This window comes from Psammomys obesus, unplaced genomic scaffold, assembly GCF_907164565.1.
Source record: "Psammomys obesus unplaced genomic scaffold, mPsaObe1.curated_primary_1811, whole genome shotgun sequence".
Taxonomy (NCBI): Eukaryota; Metazoa; Chordata; class Mammalia; order Rodentia; family Muridae; genus Psammomys; species Psammomys obesus.
In genome coordinates, this window is record NW_026587216.1 from 34,022,404 (window position 1) to 34,043,484 (window position 21,081).

Below are 21,081 nucleotides of genomic sequence, written 5' to 3' on the forward strand. Positions count from 1 at the left end.
ACTCAAAACTACACTTGTGTTGAATGCATGACTGGCGTTTGCTCACTTGCTCCAAAGACGTTGAACTCCTTAGGGAGGCTGCACAGTGAGGGAAGTCCGAATGTCTTCCATTATATATCTACAACTTGCTTAGGTGAGCCAAGTCTACTCCTATGAGTTATTTTGCTAAACACCACGTTTCTCTTTGTTCTTGTTCCTGTGTGAAGCAATTACGTTTTACCTTCATAAATTCAGAAAACAAAAAACATATTTTAGTAGAGAAATTACTTTGCTAGCTGCTTAGTTTAATTGTTCACATTAATCCTCTGTACATTTCTAATGCGGTTCCTTTAGATATGTCCAGCCTTGCAAATAAGTCTGTATATCTTGGTGGGTGCTTGACTAGCTAATATTTGTTTATTATCACCTTAAGTGTTGTCAAATGTAATTTAACTCAATCAAGTAAAAAATTCTCCTTAGATTGCTTATGTAAAAGATTATCACATTTTTAATTCTTCATGACAAGTCAACAAGTCCTTTATTATAGCTCCACAATTTATCTGCAACACACACTAGAGCAGTTTTGAAGTAGTAGGAATATTAAAACTTGAAGTACCTGTTATATTTCTGTCTGGCTACTGTTGAATAGTTTTGTTCCTGTCACTTGTTTTTGGTTTTGTTTTCTGGTTTCTTTAGTGTATAATCTATGTGTGAATATAAGAGAAAGAGGATTATTCCTGTATTTCAATTTTTAATGAGCATGTTTAGTTACATCTTTTTTGTCAGAATAATTTAAAACAATTTAAATCTATTTATAATTTATGAAGAAGTAAAATTGAGCTGTGAAAAAACTGGGCTTTTAATTCCTTTCATTTGTATTAGACAAACAATAGGCAGTTTCATTTCCACCAACTTCCACACCTTCATTTCTTCTGAGGCATGCATGAACCACCTCAATTTGTTATAATACTCTTTCTCAAGGAGCTTGGAAACTTAATTAAGAGGAAGTTTGGCAGTGGCTGGAGCCAGGCCCAGTTCTTGCTGAGACTTCAAAGGGAGTTCATGCTGTGGAGAAGATTCAAGGGAGGGGACTGGGAGGAGAGGATGGGGTCTCTGGGCACTTGCAACTTCCTCTTCCTTTGAAGGGAAGCCTCACAGAAACTAGAGGAAGAGGAAGAGTAGTAAAGATCAAGTGGTTTGGAACACCTGTGCTCACTCTACCTCCAGAGGCACCTCAGATTTCCATAGGACTGTTTCACCTTGGGATACGACCAGGCCTTTAAATTTTTCCTATTCTTTATGTAGCTGTCTTATTCTACAATTAAATTGTACATTACTTACTAGATATGCCAAACTCTTTCATACTCCAGGTTAGAAATTTGATTGGCTCTGCATATACCATGTTTTACTACTCCACTCAGTGACCTGCCAATTCCTCAGCTCTCATCACCTTTTTATATCCAAAAATGTCCAAGCCACAGAGGGTTAATTGTATGTGGCTTTGTCCCTCGTTCCAGTTTATACATATTGCTAAATTACTTTTCAAACTGTAGAGAATGCCAAGCAATCACTTCAGAATATGACCTCTTTGGAGTGTTGACCTGACCTTGCAAAAAAAAAAAAAAAAAATTGACCTGATCTTAAGAGATGAGTTGCAGTGAAATGCAGGTATATTTAAAATATTGTATACATTAGGACTATGTATAAAGGATAAAGAATAAATAAATAATTTCATGTTCTGCCTCTCTGTAAGTATAGATAAATACTCCAAAATACATTTATTTCATTCCTAAAGTTCAAGTGCTTTGGTTTCAAGCATTTTGCATACAATAAGCCCCAACCTGTAATGATAGTTGTATCTCTTTACCACATGGTAATAAATCTTTTGAGGAAGTGACCAACATTTCTTCACACTCTATCCTCACTTATCAGGCACTAGTCTAAATTTCTATAAATATCTGTGAAGTTGTTGTCTATAATTTTATTTATTTAATTCTTTACCTAATACTTATAGTTTTATGCCTGGCATGCAAAGAGTATAAGCAACTGTCTTTTTTATTTTTAAGTAAGAAAATTAAGGCTCATAGACGTGACATCCCCAACAACTCAAAGTCAAGACCAACACCTGACATACCAGTCCAAAATGAAAGCATGTTTGTTAACCTCAAACTCCAAGATCATTTAAAGCACCATTATGCTTGTTTAATGCGATATGCTACCAGAAATTATGTGTTCAATTTTCATAGAATTAATGAAGCAATTCATTAATTCAACCTATGCTCCAATACACTTGATGATCAACTCCCAGTTACAGACAGAAATGCTTATGTATAGAAATAACAGACCCTAGAATGGAGGGTGAGTACATTTTTCTTGTTCCAAGCCCATACCCACAGTAGGTGTTGTCTGAATATAAATTATGGGATTTACAAAACACAAAGTGCATTTTCTTTATGCTCAATGGAAAGACCGGCCTCATATTCAACAGCCAAATGGCAGTGAAGTCCATACAGGAAGACCTGTGACCAGATTTCATCATAATTTTAATTTACAGTGTGACGTGGAGCCAACAGACCTTTTGGTTGGTACTTATCCCCTCTGCTCATGATTACCAGACATAGTTTTCCTTTTTAATTTTCTGTATTTCCTTCTCTATTAAAAGAATTAAGCGTTGGTAGTCTGGGCTCTTTGTGCTTATTGCTACATGATGTTTAAATTTAGCATGACAGTGTGATGCCAAGCATGAAGTTGGGAAAACCCTGCACAGCCCCAAAGCCCCAAAGTTTAAAAAAGCTACTGGCTCATCTGTGCTAAAGAAAAGGAACACTTGATTTTTGACAAAGAAGCCAAAACCATTCAAAAAAAAAAAAAAAAGACAGCATCTTCAACAAATGGTGCTGGTCCAACTGGATGTCTACATGCAGAAAAATGAAAATAGATCCCTATTCATCACCCTGCACAAAACTGAAGTCCAAGTGGATCAAAGACCTCAATATAAAACCAGACATACTAAATCGGTTTGAAGGAAAAGAGGGGAAGAGCCTAGAACTCATTGACACAGGAGACAACTTCCTGAACAGAAAACCAACAGCACAGGCTCTAAGATCAACAATCAATAAATGGGACCTCATGAAACTGAAAAGCTTCTGTAAAGCAAAAGACACTGTTGTCAGAACAAAACGACATCCTACAGACTGGAAAAGGATCTTCACCAACCCTATATCTGACAGAGGGCTGATATCCAGAATATATAAAGAACTAAAGAAGTTAAAAAGCAATAAATCAAGCAATCCAATTTAAAAAATGGGATACAGAGCTAAACAGAAAATTCTCTGTAGAGGAATATAGAATGGCAGAGAAACACTTAAAGAGATGCTCAACATCCTTAGCCATCAGAGAGATGCAAATCAAAATGACCCTGGGATTTTACCTTACACCCATCAGAAGGACTAAGCTAAAAAACTCAGGTGACAACAGATGCCGGAGAGGTTGTGGAGAAAGGGGAACCCTCCTCCATTGCTGGTGGGAATGTAAACTTGTACAACCACTTTGGAAATCAATCTGGTGTTTTCTCAGGCAATTAGAAATAATGCTTCCTCAAGATCCAGCTATACCACTCCTACGCATATATCCAAAAGATGCTGAAGTACACAGCAAGGACATTTGCTCAACCATGTTTGTAGCAGCTTTATTTGTAATAGCCAGAACCTGGAAATAACCCAGATGTCCATCAAAGAAGGAATGGATACTTTTATACAATGGAATACTACTCAGCAATTAAAAACAAGGAGATCATGAAATTTGCAGGCAAATGGTGGGATCTAGAAAAGATCATCCTGAGTGAGGTATCCCAGAAGCAGAAAGACACACACAGTATATACTCACTTTTGAGTAGGTACTAGAACTATAAGATAGGATAAATATATGGAAATCTGTACACCTAAAGAAGATAAACAAGAAAGAGGACCCGAGGTAAGATGATCAATCCTCACTTAGAAAGATAAATGGGATGGGCATTGGATGTAGGAGAAAACAAGTAACAGGACAGGAGCCTGCCACAGAGGGACTCTGAAAGACTCTACCTAGCAGTGCATCAAAGCAGATACTGAGACTCATAACTAAACCTTAGGCAGAGTGCAGGGAATCATATGAAAGAAGGGAGAGTTAGTATGACCTGGAGAGAAAGGAGCTCCACAAGGACTAAATATATCTGGGCACAGGGGTCTTTTCTGAGATTGTATCTCCAGCCAAGGACCATGTATGGATATAACCTAAAACCCCTGCTCTGAGGTAGCCCATGCTCTATGGAGGAGCAGCCTTGCTAGGCCACACAGGAGGACAGTGCACCCAGTCCTGAAGATACCTGATAAGCTAGGTCAGATAGAAGGGGAGGAGGACCTCCCCTATCAGTGGACTTGGAAAGGGGCAGGGAGGAGATGAGAGAGGGAAGGTGAGCTTGGGAGGGAATGAGGGAGCGGGCTACAGCTGGGATACAAAGTTAATAAACTGTAACTAATATTAAAACAGTAAAAATTTAATTAAAAAAAAGAAAAGGAACACTAAGTTTTGAAGTAATACAATTAGACCAAAGGCCCTGGGCCTTGGGCCATAAGTGTCTAATGTTATGCTATTCTGTTTTCTAGGGTCTAATAATATAGAAAATCTTATTTGCAAATTCTTTCCCCTAAAACATGAAGAAAAGATCGTATATCTCTAGGTGAGGATAGATAGCTTTTTTTTCTCTGCTGCCTGCAGCACTCATATATTGCGGTTGTACTAAAGGGACAGAGAAGTACCCCGTCTACCCCTTTGTAGCTCAGAAATAGAACTAGGGAGCACAATGTAGACACAGACCTCAGGCACAGGAAACATTTTTAAACTGAAGCTGGTATTTTTGTCTAAATTGATGTGAAACTTGGGTCTGGTTTCCAATTGACCTAAGAAATACGGTATTGAAAGTGATGGTTTAAGGGATGTTGGTTAATGGCTAAGTAAACATGCCATATGGTTATCATGCCATGTTGGTAATTTTTGTGGCGCCCAGGCATCAAAGCTGGGCATAACTGTTGGCTGCCTTCCTCCTTTGGAAACCTCCGTGGTGCCTTCTGGTACCATGGGAATTAGTTCTCTCAGAGGAGATCAGGTCAATTCTAGGTCAGGGGCCTCTGCGTCCTGTTACTAAAGTGAGCGGTCTCTTCAGTAATAGGGACTTACCTGAAGAGAAATAACAAAAGTCTGCTTGTTTTTGGAGTCTCTTGGAAACCATGGCCAAAACTCAAAAAAGAGCTTTGGGGTTTTGATATGTGATCTTTGGCTCTTGGAGGGAGCTGAACAAAGACAATAATAGATATGGAAAGTTGATGGGAGAAAGACGATGAGGCTTCAACCATATAGAAAGAACTACAGAGAATTAAACAGTTCTGACAGCTGGAGAAATAGTCTTCCCCATAAAAGAGTAACCAATTAATTATCTACACTTGAAACCCTAGTTTCAAGTGACATTAGACATACTAAAGAGGTTATATTTAAGAAAATTTAGGTATATTCGTATTCATATTTAGACATATTCATGTGTATATATGCCTATTGCAATTGATGAAAAAAGGCCATGAATTTTTTTTTTCACCTTTAAGTAGTTTTGTTTTTTTCATAGGAATGGTTACATTGGGGATATGGAATTGTTAAACTTGGTTTTTGAGCAGATGCTGTTACGGGGGGGCGGGCGGGGGCTAGGGGAAATAGTGCTCAGAAAAGGCGCTGCTCCTGTTGGCTCCCGTCTCAGCTAATGCTGTCAGGTGTTAGAGGGTAAGCCCCAGTGCCCAAAAGATGTCAGAAGTAGCAAAAGAATCACTCTATGTATCCTGCTAGCCTTTTGGGCAGGCTGTCTTCTGGCCTTTTTTAATCTTCTCACCACATCCTGAGGATGGTTTGCAGCTGAACCTAGGGGTCCACGTGTGCATTTCTGGTAAGATACTTGTGGTTTTTGTGCATGTAGTTTATTCCACATCTGAACTTTTTAAGTGTCCTAAAGGAGAGCATATGGTTAAAAGTATAGCTACTGGATATGGTAGACTTGACAGAAAAGGTTGCTCTTGGACACAGAATTGTGAAGCCATGTCTGGACGGTGTGAGTTAATTCAGGTTGCTACACTGACTGGAGAGGCAGAGGGAGGCTCACAGGGTAAGAGCTGCAGTGCTGTGCTGAGACAGGCATCCTGAGAGCCCCTGCCATGGTGCGTCTTCCAGCTACTCCATGGGAATATATGTATTGAGCAGGGACACCCCTTCCTTGTATGTTAGTATATAGATCTGATGATGAATTTAGGAATGCTGAACTTAGTGTGGTCTGTTGCTTTGTGTTTCCTCGTAAGCTGAGCACTGAGGGAAAGCAGAATTTAATGGTAACTTAGCCACTACATCTATCTAAAGGACATGAATTTTAAAGAGAGTAAGGAGGGGCATTTAGGAGAGTTTGGAAGGAGGAAAAGAAAGAGAGAAATAATAGTATAACCTCAAAAATACACAAAAAGAATGTTTGTAAAGATTATCTACCATGTGGATAAAATACAAGTTGGAAAAAGCAATCCACTCCCAAGCAACTAATATCCACCTGAAAAAAAATATGGTTCCTTCCATGACAGAGAGCAAGTAGGCTACCCATGTTCCTTGGGGATTTGAATGGAAATGTGAGGTCCAATATGGAAGCCACTGTCTACATATCTACATAGCATTTGAAAAATGATTGGCATGAACCAAGAGTGGCTGTAACAACAGCATGTGTGCTAGCTTACAAAAGCTTGTTTAATAAAAAGTGAAATAATCTCCTCCATATAGATTTTACACTATGCTTAGATATACTATATTATTTATATTTATAAAGAAATGGGCATCTGGATATCTCACAAGGTAAATGTGCTTATCCCCAAGCCTGATGACCTGAGTTTGATCTCTGGGACACACATGGAGAAAGAGAGAGACAGAGACAGACAGAGACATGCACACAGAGAGAATAAAAGTGTAACATTTAAAAAATGTAAAAGACGGACTAGGGAAATGGCTTAGTGGATAAAGTGAGCTTTGTGCAATCATGAGGATGTGAGTTTAAGTGTCTGGTGCCAAATATAAATTCTGAGCACAGCAGTACTTACCTATAACCACAGAAATGGAAGAGAAGTGATGGGTGGATCTTGGAGTTTGCTGGCCAGCGAGCCTGACAACCAAACCAGTGAGCTCTAAGCTCACGGAGAGAGAGTCTGTCTCAAGAATTATACTGTCAGCCTCTCAGCCTCTGGCTTCTACACATGCATGTGTGGGTGAGTATACACACATAGTTGTTCATATGCTCATATAACACATATTCACACACAAAGATAGAAAAGAAAGTATAATCAAATCTGGAAGCTCTCTTCTGATAACTCTAAAAAGCATCAAAGAGTTGCTACAGAAACTTAGAGATGACGCTAATAACTCATCATGTGTGTGTGCGTTGGGTTTTCTGTGTTCTATCCTATTTGTGAGTTCACTATATCCACAGCCAGCCAAGTAGAACAATTTATAACCACAGCATCTTTTGCGGCTGCCTACTCTGTCCTTAACCTCTGGCAACCTCCTCTCTCTATTTCGGTACTTTTGTTATTTGAGGAATATTCTATAAAAAGAGCCATACATCGTACAGCCTCTTGGGATCAATATTTTTAACGGTTAAATTCTTTGGAGATTTACCCAGGTTTGTGCCTTTGAATTACTGAGTGCTGCTCATTGACAGTGCAGGTTTTGCCAGAGGCTGTTTAACCTCCTACCAGGTTATAGAGCTGTGGGTAGCTTACAGTCTGTGGCAATTCTGAATACAACTAACATAAACTTTCATCCTTATAAGTGCAAAAATGTTAATTTCTGGATAAAAGTGCATGACTTTATTTGCTGGACATTATGGCCAGTCTGTGCTTAATTATCCCTTTTAATGCTGGCAGTATTTAAAGTGGTATCCTCTCTTTCATATCTAATACTGATAAAATTTTGGCTTCTCTTGTCGTTGACCAGCCTTCCAATCAGCTTTATCCACTTCTACAAGCATCACATGTTCAATTTTACAGAAATTAGATTTTAGAATAATTTTAGACTTTAAAAAGTTCCAGAATGTCTCAGTTCGTCCAACCTCCCACCAACATCGTAAATTAATATAGTGCTTTATCACAATGAGACACTACCCCTGGCATTTTACTATGAAGACACTGAGTCGATTTTTTTTTTTTTTTGCACTAGTTTATTGTCTCCAAGCTTTACCACTGTGTCTGCTACATTGTGTCACCTGGGAGTCATCAACTTTCACAGGTTTCCCCCCGGCTCGGATAGGGTCTCAAAGTTCCCTTGCACTTAGTGACCTTAAGGATTATTGGTCAGATGTCTTAGTTAAGCTTTTATTACTGTGAAAAGACACAACGACGACAACAACTCTGATAAAGGAAATGGCTTCCAGCTTCAGAGGTTTAATCCATTTACATTACGACAAGAAGCATGGCAGCATGCAGGTTGACATGGTGCTGGAGAAGGAGCGGAGAGTACTACATCTTGATCCACAGGCAGCAGAAGGAGACTGTCATATGAGACCTAGCTTGAGCGTATATGAGACCTCACCTCACAGCCTACCTCCACAGTGACACTCTTCATCCAACAAGGCCACACCTCATAATAGTGCCACTCTCTATAGGCAAAGAATTCAAACACATAAATCTGTCATGGCCATACCTAGTCAAACCCACCAAATTTCAATTCCTGGCCACCATAGGCTTTTAGATATCTGACAATGCAGAAATGCATTCTGTCCAACTTCAAAAATCCCCATAGTCTATAACAGTCTCAAACTTGTTTAAAAGTCCAAAGTTCAAACTCTCTTCTGAAATTAATAAATCTGCAATCCTCTGTAAAAATCAAAATCAAAAAGCATATCACGAACTTCCAACATGCTATGGCACAAGATTTACATTGTCATTCCAAAAGGTAGGGATGGAAGCGTAGTGAGACTGGACCAAAACAAGGCAGAAAACCAGGTGAACAAACTCAAACTCTGCGTCTCCATGTCCGATACCAAAATTCTTCTCAGATCTCCAACTCCTTGAGCTTTGTTGATTCCAACACATTCTTGTTTTTCAGTGCCAGTGGCTGAGGGAGGGGGCTGGTTTCACTTCCTGTTAGTAGCTTGACTTGACAGCTATTCCATGACTTCCATATTTCCAACACTTTGGGGTCTCCAAGGCAGTCCAGGCTTCATCTTCACAGCTTTCCACAGTGGCCTCTTTAGGCCTCCATGCAGGGACATCCCTGACACATGCCTAGCCTCTGCAGCAATTCTTAGTCTCAGAGGGAGATTCCATAATTTCTTTCTTCTATCTTTGACTCTAAAGCCATAATCATGTGTTCTAAGCTATCAAGTTATACTGCTTGCTGGGGCTGGACCAAGGTCCAGTTATTTGATTACATCTTCACCAGCTTTCTGTTTTTGATGGTTTTCCTTACTGCATAAGTGTGACTATCCTGACATTTGATTTGTAGACCAGGCTGGCCTCAAACTCTGAGATCTACTTGCCCCCTCTCTCCTTAACGCTGGGATTAAAGGCATGTACTACCATGCCTAGACCTAAGCTGTTCATTAATTGCTTTTCACAAAGTGGAAGCTTAGCTGGTTGGGATCTTGCCCTGAGGTCACAAATCCCTTACTACATTTAATATCAGGCTTTTCTTTAGTCTGTTTATCTCCGTGAACACAGGATTTAGCTCCCATTCCACTTCCTGGTACCTCTTTTCTATTTTTCTTGTTCAGCTTTCTCCTTTTCACAAAAGATCAGCATAATAGTGACCACTAATAACCACAGAACAGAGTCAATACTAGGCTGTTTTGAGATTTCATTTGCAAACAAAATTAATCCAAAACTTTTCAGTTTAGCCTCGGGCAGACTTTTAAGACAAAGGCAAAAAAGAAGCCACATTCTTCACCAAAATATCACAAGAATAGTCATGAGGCCACATACTAACTTTCTTCTCCTCTGGAATCTTTGAGCCAGTCCCAACAATTCAAATCACCCTCAGCACCACTGTCTTCTATGTTTCTACTTACATGGTCCCTTAAATCCCCACTGCTTACTGCTTTAAAACATTCAATGTGTCTTTTTTTCTTTTTCTTTCTTTTGTTTTTTTCTTTTTTGGTTTTTGCTCTTTCAAAAAGGGGTTTCCCTTTGTAGCCTTGGCTATCCTGAACTCCCTTTGTAAAACTAGGCTGGCCTGAAACTCACAGAAATCCACCTGCCTCTTCCTCCTTGAATGCTGGGATTACAAGTATGCCCTACCAACCCCAGCTCAACGCTTTTTCTAATTCAAAGTCCCAGAGTCCACATTTCTCCAAACAAAAGCAGAGTCAACAACACCCCACTACTGGTAACAACTTGTCTTACTTATAGTTTCTGTTGCTATGAAGAGACACAATGGTAGAGTAAAAGAAAACATTTAATTGTGGCTAGTTTACAGTTTCAGGGTTTAGTCCATTATCATCATGGCAGGAAGCACGGCAGCCTGCAGGCAGACAAGGTGCTGGAGGAGGAAATGAGAGTCCTGCATCTTGATCCACAGGCAGCAGAAAGCAACTGTCACACAAAGCCTAAATTGAGCATATATGAGACCTCATCTCAAATCCCACCCCCACAGTGATAAACGTACTCCAACAAGGCCACACCTCCTAATAGTTTCACTCCCTGTGGGCCAAGCATTCAAACACCTGAGTCTATTAGAGCCGTTCCTATTCAGACCATCATAATGACTTGTCACTGTTAAGACTGGCTTTACTGGGGCCAAGGGGGTGTTGGTAGGTTCCTTCCTAAAAAAATCACTCACTTGTTCCCATACTTTATTCTGTGTAGGGATTCACTAAACTCAGGAACATTAAGGGGTACAGTAAGAAGAATTATGTTTCTTCTTCTGAAGGATATTATATGCCATTTAGTTCTAGAACTTTTCTCTTAGTTCCAACATCTAAAATAACAAAGTTCTCTCTTATTCAGTCCTATGGTATTCTAAGATTTGGCCTTAGTGTTGATAGGGAACTGGGCTGTTTTGCAGGTTTTTTTTTTTTTTTTTTTTATTGTTTTTTTTATTACAGACTCACATTTCAGATATGTGGGAGTTAAACATTTTTGCCTGACGAAATCACCATTTTTCATGGTGTTTCTATGGAAAAACTCTATTACTTTTTTTTAAATACAGTTTGGGGATACTCACAGCTAAAGCTGTATCTGGAGGAAGGCTAGGTTACAGGAATGCCTCCCTTTAAAATTGTATTAATCTGTGTGCTTTGTGTGTATAGGTACCTTGTCCACATGCATGCACACCAGAAGAGGGCATCAGATCTCATTAGAGACAGTTGTGAGCAACCATGTTTGTACTGGGAGTTAAAATCAGAATCTCTGGAAGAGCAGCCAGGATTCTTAACTGCTGAATTATCTCTCTAGCACAGAAAAGTGAATTTTTAAAGATGAAATGTCTCACTAACGTACTTCAAAAACAAAGATTTTTACCAGTTGGAGCCATTATGAAGTGTAGAAAGGAGTCCCTGCTTTCTTTATTTCTGGTCACATCTACACCTTTCCTACCTTTTAAGACACTTCATCTTTTACTCTAGACTATATCTTGTTTTGTTTTTCTTTGCCTCTCTCATGCCATTATGCTAATTTGGAAGTTAAAATAATGCTGTAATTCAACTTTTTTTGTAATCTTCTATTGACCATATTTGTTACTTTTTTTTTTTTTTTTTTTTTTTTTAGCATTAATGTCTTACTTGATTAGCATGGCTTTAAATCTCACTGAACAGCTTTGTTTTTTGGTTTGTTTGTTTTTGTTTTTGTTTTGCACTCAGTAGTCACAATCCTTAAACACTTAAAACACCACCTTGATAGCTCTAATATCCTTGGGAAAGCTTCTTGCAGGAAATCATCTCCCAATTAATGCTCCAGACACTGTTTTGTGGCAGGCACGCAGTATATACGGGAAATGAATGAAATATCATAAACCAGCCTGATTTGTATGAGGTCGTCCTTTTTCTTCTAGGTTGCCCTAATTATTATTATAAAACACATAATCTCTTACACAACTCTGTTTTAAATTTTTTAGGAAGTGGTGAAGAGAGAGGAGCCCCAAATCAAACCAAAACAAAATCCACATTACATTTTCTCACAGTAGCCCATAAAGCTGTGAAATTCAGCAGTCTTTCTAAACCTTTTAAAGCCTTATTTGATCTCCTTTATCACTTAAAGTAAAAACTCTGGTAGTGTATCTATGTCCTCCTGAGTATATCACAAGGCCTTAATGAGGCAGATGTGTTTGAAACAAGCCCAACACAATTTTCGTTTCTCTTAATTTTAAACTTTTTTTTTTGTCATAGTTTTGTATTAGATTTAAGTAGTACATATTACTGTATTGATTGGGATAGACATCTGAAAAAGTGGTCTTTATTTGTTTATATGATCATGAAAATTTTTATTAGAGTATATTTATATGCTATAGTGTACTTAACTCATTTATGAACCTTCAATTTGTCTCTGAAATGAAACCAACTTGATCATATTTAATCATATTTTAATGTGTTTCTCTGTCCAGTTTGAGCATACTTTGTTGGTGATATTGCCTTTTGAGGACATTAGTCTATAGTTATAATTTTTAGTTGTGTCCTTATTCAATTTCAGTATCAGAGTAATTGTCACTAACAGAACAATTTGGGGAGTGTTCTAGTTTTATAGAATACCTTATGGAATATTGAAAGTTGTTATTCCCCAAGCTTGATAAAATTAAGCACTAAGTCTGTCCTGTCTTGAACTTTTCTTTGACAGGAAACTTTTTGTTGTTTTATTTTTCTAATTATTGTATATTATCTTTTTATATACTTTATATATATATATATATATATATATATATATATATATATATATATATATATATCCTTATTTTGGCAGGTCATATATATGAAGAAATTCAGTCATTTCTTCTGGGTAAAAATATACATTTCCAGAACAATTCACACTACTCTCTATATTTCAGTAGTATCCCTTGTAGTAGTTCAATTTGTTTCATTCCTCGTTCATATTGTTCTCTTCAGCAATACTTTATTTTTTTAGATCTGTCTTTATTATGTCTTCCTTTACGCTTACTTTAGGTTTCTATGCTCTTGTTTTTATGAAGTCTCAAGATATAACATTAGGTTATTTATTAAATATTTCTGTGTTTTTTTAAATGGCATATTTATAAACTAACTTTCTTATTAAAACTGCCCTTAATGTTTACCAGAGAGTCTGATACAGTAGTTTCCATTTTCATTTGATTATAGGAAATGTTTGCCAATTCATTTTCAGTAAAATATATGCTTTATTGATGTTTATTAAGGCAATTGCTGATTCTTGCTTCTTAATCAAATCAGCCAATCTGTATTTAAATTGGAAAATGAAATCCATTTACACTAATGATTATAATGGATAAGTAATAATTACTATTATTTTGTTTTGTTAATGTTTGACTCTTCCTTTGTTCTCTCACTGGCTTATTTACTTCCCATTGTTTTTCATATTTCCAAATTTCTTTTGCTTTCCTTCTGTGTGTTTAAGATTTCATTAAGTGTATTTTTAAGCTGTCTCCTGATCATGAATTGTTTTCCCTTGTGCTTGTCTTGGCTTCATTTCTTTCTTAATCTTGAGGGTAGTTTTACTTGGTATAGTCACCTAGGTTGGAAGAGTTTTAAGTTTTTATTTATTTATTTTCTTCCAGAATTTGAAGTGCATAATTCTAAGTTCTATAGTTCTTTGGACTTTGTGTTAAGAAAACTTTTATTATGATGGGTTGCCTTTCTAAATGAATTGGTATTTCTCCTTTGCAGATTTCAATATTTATTCTTTGTCTTGTAATCCTAGTATTTTAGCCATAATATGTCATGGAGAGTTTGTTTTCTCATTATGTTCATTTGGAGTTATATATTTTGGGGTCATAACTCTTTCCATATACTTGTCCAAATTTAAAAAGTTTTCTTACATCATTGTACTGAATGTATCTTCTATACCTTTAGTTTATACCTTGCCACATTCTATACCTATAGTAGTTCTGGAGTTTTAATTGTGCCAAGAGTTCTTGAATCTCTGTTCATATTTTTTTCTTTGTTGTTATTATTACTTTATGTTCTAACTTATCAATCTTATCTTCAAAACCTGAAATTTTCTATTTCTTTTGATACAATCAAATGATGATATATCCACTGAGATTTATATTATTTTCTTCAGGTTTCACATTCCCAATATTTTTGCTTGTTTTTAATAATAAAAAATATTCTTTTTTATTGCACTCATTCATATTTTATATTTTAGTTCTTGTTTGGTTGTTTGTATTCTCTTGAAATTACTGGTCTGTTTTTTAAAAAATTATACTTTTAAATTCTTTATTCAGTATTCTTTTCACTTTTAGCATCTTTGGAATCCATTAATGGAGAAAAAAATGGATTTTGAAGTCTTGTTTTTATATTTTATTGTATTTGGGTCTATATCTTTTAGAGTTATATGTGGGAGTCTCTTTTCATGAAACAGCTTTCTTTGGCTACTGTATCCTGAGATATTGGCTTTTTGCAAAGCTTAGAATATGTTTCCTTTTGGAGTTTTTACTGTACAATGCTTGATTCTTTAAGCTTGATAGTACAGCTTTTTTTGTAGGTTTCCCAAGAAAAAGGGACTTTTTGTAGATCACACAGATGTTCTGTAGATGGCATCATCCATAGGGTGTGCCCTCCGCAACCATTCCTCTTGTTTCTATCAGCAATGCATGCTTTGAAAGGCTGCATACTGCCATTCCTCACAGGTGTGTCCTCATGCACTTCCTGCTCCTTCTTTCTGTGCTTGCTGTAGGGGTGATACCTGATAGGCTAAGGTCAGATGGAAAGGGAGAAGGGCCTCCCCTATCAGTGGACTAAAGTAGGGGCATGGAAGGAGAAGAGGGAAGGGGCTAGAGCTGGGATACAAAGGGAATAAATTATAATAAATTTTTAAAAGAGAAAAAAAGTAGCACAGGAGCAAAGTTCTCTAGGCTTGAATTTTTCTATGAAAAGTTTATCTCAGTTGATTTCTGGAGCTGTGCTTGGTGACATCCTTCTGAAATGCTCAAATTAACAGAACTAACTCGGTGTTGTTTCTCAGACTCCATCCAAGGTTAGCTTATCTCTGAAGTACCTTGGTTCCCATCCTTAAGATCTGAGAAAAACAACAACGACAACAAGAACAAAACAAAACAAAACAAAACGAAAAACCAGAATGTTCTCAGCAGTTTGAAGCTAGACACAGCAATTGAGGCAGACTGATAAAGATGGGATCGGTTAAGAAAACGGAAGTTGTTCCCAGGGTCACAGTGCTCCTCTTGGCAAATTGTTCCTCTTTGTGGTTTGGCCAGACGCTGTCAACCAGGTTAAAGTGCATTTCATTCCTTTACCTTTTGTCCACTCATGCAATGCTAAGGCTTGGAAGCCCCTGCTTGTGGTTTTTCCCTGTAAATCTCTGTTCCCTTGGAACTGGCTGTTGCTCTCCCTGTGTGTCAGGAAGGATTATGACCCAAGTTTAAGCTTGAATGAAAACCATTGTGTGTTTTGCATCTTGGGGGTCTTGTGATCAAGGCATAACACTTCCAACCACACACATACCAAGCCTCCGGGTGACTCCATAAAGTCCACAAGAAAGGGTGGACACCATCTTGTACTGGGTGGAGGTGGGGCCATCTGTGGGCTGACCATCACTCTTTCCATAGTTTCTGTGGCTCAGGCAATGAAGGGATCTGTGTGCTTGCTCCATCCCCAAGTACCTCTCTCACTGCCGTCTCAAGCCTCCATTCTGAAAGGGAATATAAGCTTTCCTCTGTTCTGAGTCTCCAACCCCAATCCCATAGCATGTGTTTTTCAATGAGCTCCTTTCAGCTTTCACTGGGGCTACACTGGAGCACCTAGTAGATGCTGACGGGGTGGTAGGACAATGCTTCTGAGTTCCGAAGACAACACAGGGACTTGTTTCGCAAAGCACCACATTAAAGTAATACCTTCTCAAGATCACTGTCACAGTGCCCATCCTTTCCTCCAGAGGGCTCTTGAAAATCAGAGAGTGCTCCCTTGTCATGAGACCCAGCGACCAGTGCTGCCCTGGCATGGCTCACTCCAAATTGCTCTCTTCAGCATCTTTGCCAATTTTTACTTATGATGGCTCCCCCTCTTTCTTCTCTTACCTGTCCATTCTGTGGCCGTACTGAACTTCAGTGTACTCAGCTTTGATACAGTCTTTTGGCCATCTATTCCATAAGCAAGTTTTCTAGGTTTTTCCAAGTCTCTGTCTACTGTCAAACATTAGTCTTGTCTCCCCAGTCTCCCAATTGCCTCTGAGATGCTGTTGCTTACCTTTAACATGCCATCTTAACTTCTCCCATAATCCTCAGTGTGCCCAAAGCTTTCATTGTATATGTTCATGGTGTTCTGTTACATGAAGATATCTTCATACAAGTTGTTAAGTACACCTGTAGAGTTCCACCTGCCCTTTTCTCCATGCCCTTGCTCTTCACCCAACTGTGGTGCTGATGGTGGGAAAGCAAAGAAGGACACAGTAAGAGGACAAGACAGGAATACAGGTGAGCTATCATGTGAATCATGTAAGTATATGACCAAGGAAGACAAGAGAAAAGATCAAATACATCTATTTTGAAAGTAGCACCTCAAATATTTCTGGAAGGTTGGACTTGAGGGCCTAAGGGAAACATAGTTGAGGATGAGGATGTCGACCCCACCATTTATTTTTGTCTTGAGAACAAAACTCAGCTACAGTGATAAAGAAGGAACAGACGGGGAGATCTGAATTCAGCTCTGGATAATTTCAAGTCTGAGGTATGTATTGAGCATCTAAGTAAGAATGCAAAGCAAGCACCATGTTTATACATCCTCCTGAAGATGTGCCAGAGTCTCTAGCGTAGAGGGGGTATTCCCAATGAGCTATTTTATCAAGCTGTTTAATAAAAATAAAAAGTAAGATTATATAAAGAACAATTTGGGGACTGGTCTCATTTAAAGTAGCGGAAATGAAGGAGAATTTGCAGACGAACAGAATTGGGAAAAAGAAAGAGAAGCACCCGAAACAGAGAAAGAAAGGCGGGCTGTTTTGTGAAGAAGAGAATTCATCAAGAAAGGAATGACATCCTATGTTAAATGCACTGAGCCTTAGGAGGAGACTGCGAATGCAGAGATGTTTTCCTGTTTAAAAAAAAAGATAAAAAATAAAATAAAATCAACTTTCAAAATCTAAAAAGGTTGCTAGAAAGGAAATGGGGATCAGAAGAAGTAGGCACAGACGCATATGGGTGGCCAAGAAGATGGTGAAATGTGTGAGCTCTGTTCTGATGGCTTTTCAGCTTTCCTCAGTGAAATCAGGACAAAGATGGAAAAGAAGATGTCTAGAGTTTAAGAGAAAAACAAGAAAAATAATTTCAGTAAGTAGAATCTGTATAGATTAAGAAGATGGGGAGAACATGATGAACAGCCTTATGTTCTACCTTGGGTTGACAGTCCAGGATCTAAGAGATGTAGTGAAGCGTAGACGCTCCTCAGCCCGGCAGGTGTGCATAAGTGCCAATTGCACAGGCTCAGGCCAGAAGGAAGTAGAGAGAGCAAGCTTTAACCAGTGAGAGTAAGTGTGTGAGCATGTGTGTGGTGTGTGTGTGTGTGTGTGTGTGTGTGTGTGTGTAGGGAGTATTTTCTCAATCATGGGGAACTTCAGAGACAAAGATGCATTTAAGCAGTGCTAAACACAAGATTAAGCAAGGTAAATAGAAAAGGCTAAAGCAAAGTAAAGTGAGGGAAAAAATCTTGATTCAAGTGTACACTCTGGAATGAGCTGACCAAAGAATAGGGGCTAATCAAAACAGGATTCGTAAAGCTTAGATTGTAAAGCTACCGAGCAATGACAGGCTCAGGTTATGACAAAACTTATTAATCTCTGGGAGAAGGTCACTGAAGATGAGATCACATTTCTGATAGACCAGGGATCTGAGTTGAGCAGGAGTTGCTTCTGAGGAAACCAGTGCAATCACGATGTTTGAAGGTCTAATTTCAAAAGAAGCTAAAAAGCTACACACAAAAAAAGTTAGTGAAGCCTGACGTAATGGAGGAGTGAAAGAAATGGGGGAATGTAGCAGAAAGCAATGCACCAAGTATGCTGAATATAACATGGGAATGGTCCTTTGCAGTTTTAAAAACATGGCTCTGGTACTGCTGAATTCCAGAGATCAACATCTCTGCTGTAGAAAGAATGAGCGTTGGGGGCATGGATGTGAAGAACCATGACCAAGAAAAGCTCTGAGTCTCAACTTTGAGCTCTTATCCATTATGTCCATTTTTGACAGGTGCAGTTATTATGATAAAGTAGGTGGAATTAGTAACTAATTCTGAGATGTGATTACTAGATCTATGCGATTAGAGATGATTGAGAACAATATTGCACAGAAAGCCCAGAAATACACATGATCTTCTCTAATCCTCATAGTAATCCTATGTATTAAATAATTTGGCAGGATCATGGGGCCGGTGATTAGCGGAGCCTAGATATGAAAGTGCTCTCTCTGGCCTCTCTCTACTCCTTCTGCTAGCTATGGGTAGCCATTACTTTTCAGAGATGCACCAGTGCAACTTTAAAGAGACTCTAAATGGTTTTGAATAAATATACTAATAAGCAAACCTTTACTAGTTATTTCTTTTCAGAATCTAACAGGAAAGTCTAATTCCTAAGTTTCCATGGGAACATTTGTCAGAGCAGAATGCAGCATTCTTCCTGTCAGGGAATATTCTCTCTAGAAAATTTTGCATTCGCTTCACTAATATTTATTGAGCAAATAGTCTGTTCATGCACGTTCTGTGCTGGGGGCAGCTGATACCATCTAACAAGAAACTTCCCGGTTCTGCAGCAAGTGTCCGTCTGTTGATACCGAAAACCTCAGCTACTCTACAGGGCTTTGAGTCTGGTACAATTTAAGACGTTGCATTTGACCTAGAATACACTCTATCTCTGAGGACCCAGTTACCTAAGAGATCTCCCTAACGGTTTCGCACAGGCATGATCAGCCATAGTACCCTGGAGATGGAATGTTAGATTTGAACCCTGGAGAAAAAGAGCCAGGGTGTTTTCCAAAGAGGACTTCCTATTAAAAATGGCCCACTGTTAAAGTTGGATTTTAAAATACTTGACCCTAAGTGGCTTGGGTTGCCCCATAATTACCACCAATCTTTTACTAGAAAAATTGTTTTAGCGCGTACCGTATAGTATAATCATTTATGGGCCCCACCCATGGCCACAAATTCTCCTGCCAGGGTGCCAGCGAAATACCAACAAGTAGCAGCAAGGCCCGGACCCTTGTCTTTGAGGCCAACTGGCTGTGCATCCGTCGGGCGAGAAGAACCACACCTTTGGTCAGTTTGGTAAAGTAGCAGTGTTGTGGGGTGTAGCGGTATGTCAGGGAGGGTTTTTGCACGCTGAGAAATTCCTGCACTTCCACTGCGCGATGCCAAAAAGGGCTCTATCTATGGAGTAGTGCAAACTCACCTGGCGCTGCCCCGGGGAGGGGCCAGGAATGGGGAATGCTAAGCTTTATCTCCAGATCCATGAGGAAGCTAATGGGTGCTCTTCTTGGCTGCATCATCAGTGGCTCCTCGCTTCCCTTTGGACCCAACGTGTGTGAGTCACATAGCAATTTCAGAATTACCCTCCTCTTTGTGCCTTAACATTTGCAAAAGCTAAGGGAGACAAACTAAAGAATAGGTTTTCTTTATTTAAAAAAAAAAAAAACAATAGAGGAAACCCCATATTTTATTGGGATTTAATTTTTTTTAACTGCAACGAATTTCATTCTTACATTCTCTCTGAGGAGAGAGTAAATGCGAGTCACCTCTGTGGTTGGGAGACCACACAGTGAGTCTGTACCTTTGTGGGTTTAACGGAAGGTAACTGCAGCTTTGGAATAAGAGAGGTGGCTTTAGCTTTGCGATCTGCCACTCCCTGCGGGCCGAGGCAGTGGGCTGGGCCGGTCCTAGGTTTCCCCTGGTTGCTTGCCAAGTCCCTCCAGGCTGCCGCCAGGGGTGCTGCCTTTTTCCACCTGCGGTTAGGAGTGGCCGAGCTACCGAGTCTGCCTAGTGCTGGTGCCTCCGGCTCGTTAAACTCGCGTGGGGTGGGGGATGGGGAACGCACCCGCCGCCGGAGAGGGCTAGAGCCCCGGGGCCCGTTGCATCTCCCCAGGCTGAATGGGGTTTAGCAGCACGGGACCCCTGGGGCTGCCCTCTCCTTACCCCCGAGGGCCCGCCCTCCCCTGCCAGCTCTGCCTTGGGTGTTCCAGCCCAGCAGGTCCTGCCTGCACCTCCTCGGCTCTCCAAAGCCTGGCACGCCCACCACCACCGCTGCCCTGGCTCCGGAGTAAAAGCATGCAGTTCACCTTCGCGGGCGCCAACAACACACCTAGCGGCCCAGCACACCCGGCCAGGTAGAGGAGCGCCAGGTGCTGTACAAAGAGGCCTGCGCTTCGTGGGCCTTCGGCGCTGCCACGCCCGCTCGTGTCCACCGCCCCCTGCCCTCGGCGCTGGCCCAGCGCGGAGAGACTCTTCCACGCGGCGCGCTCTGTCCCCTCTCTGCCCCCCACCCCCAGCGTCGATCAAATCCACCCAGCGCTACTCCGAAATCCCACGAGCCCGGTCCTCCCACTGCCGCGCCGCTGCCCTCCGCGCGCCCAGCACTGGGCCAGCCCGAAGCCGCCCCCCACCCCCCAAGTCCATCGCTCCCTCCGATTCCCGGCCCCTCCTCCGGTTCCCTCCCCCTCCTCGCCCCTCCCCAGCCGGGGTGGGAGCGGCGGCAGCTGGAAGGGAAGGGATGAGGTCATCCTCTCCGTCGGAGTCAGCTGGTGGAGGAGAGGCTGCGGGAGGAGGGAGCGCGCGCGAGGGGAGGAGAGGAATGTGCAGGTCCGAGGAGCGCCGCGGCGGCCGCTGCTGCTCCTGCTGCTGGCGGCGGCGGCGGCTCGTGCTGCAGCCGC

At 40.2% G+C, this 21,081-nt stretch overlaps 1 protein-coding gene across 1 annotated transcript in view; it reads left to right on the forward strand.

The window, feature by feature from the left end:
- Positions 1-17,541: 17,541 nt before the first annotated feature.
- The window catches only part of Xkr4 (XK related 4), a gene marked incomplete in the record, with an annotated part of 379,561 nt that continues 376,021 nt past the window's right edge, over positions 17,542-21,081 (forward strand). Inside the window, 3 exon segments of the mRNA XM_055603198.1 lie at positions 17,542-17,628; positions 19,376-19,483; positions 20,298-21,068. Coding sequence (XP_055459173.1) covers positions 17,542-17,628; positions 19,376-19,483; positions 20,298-21,068 — 966 coding nt within the window.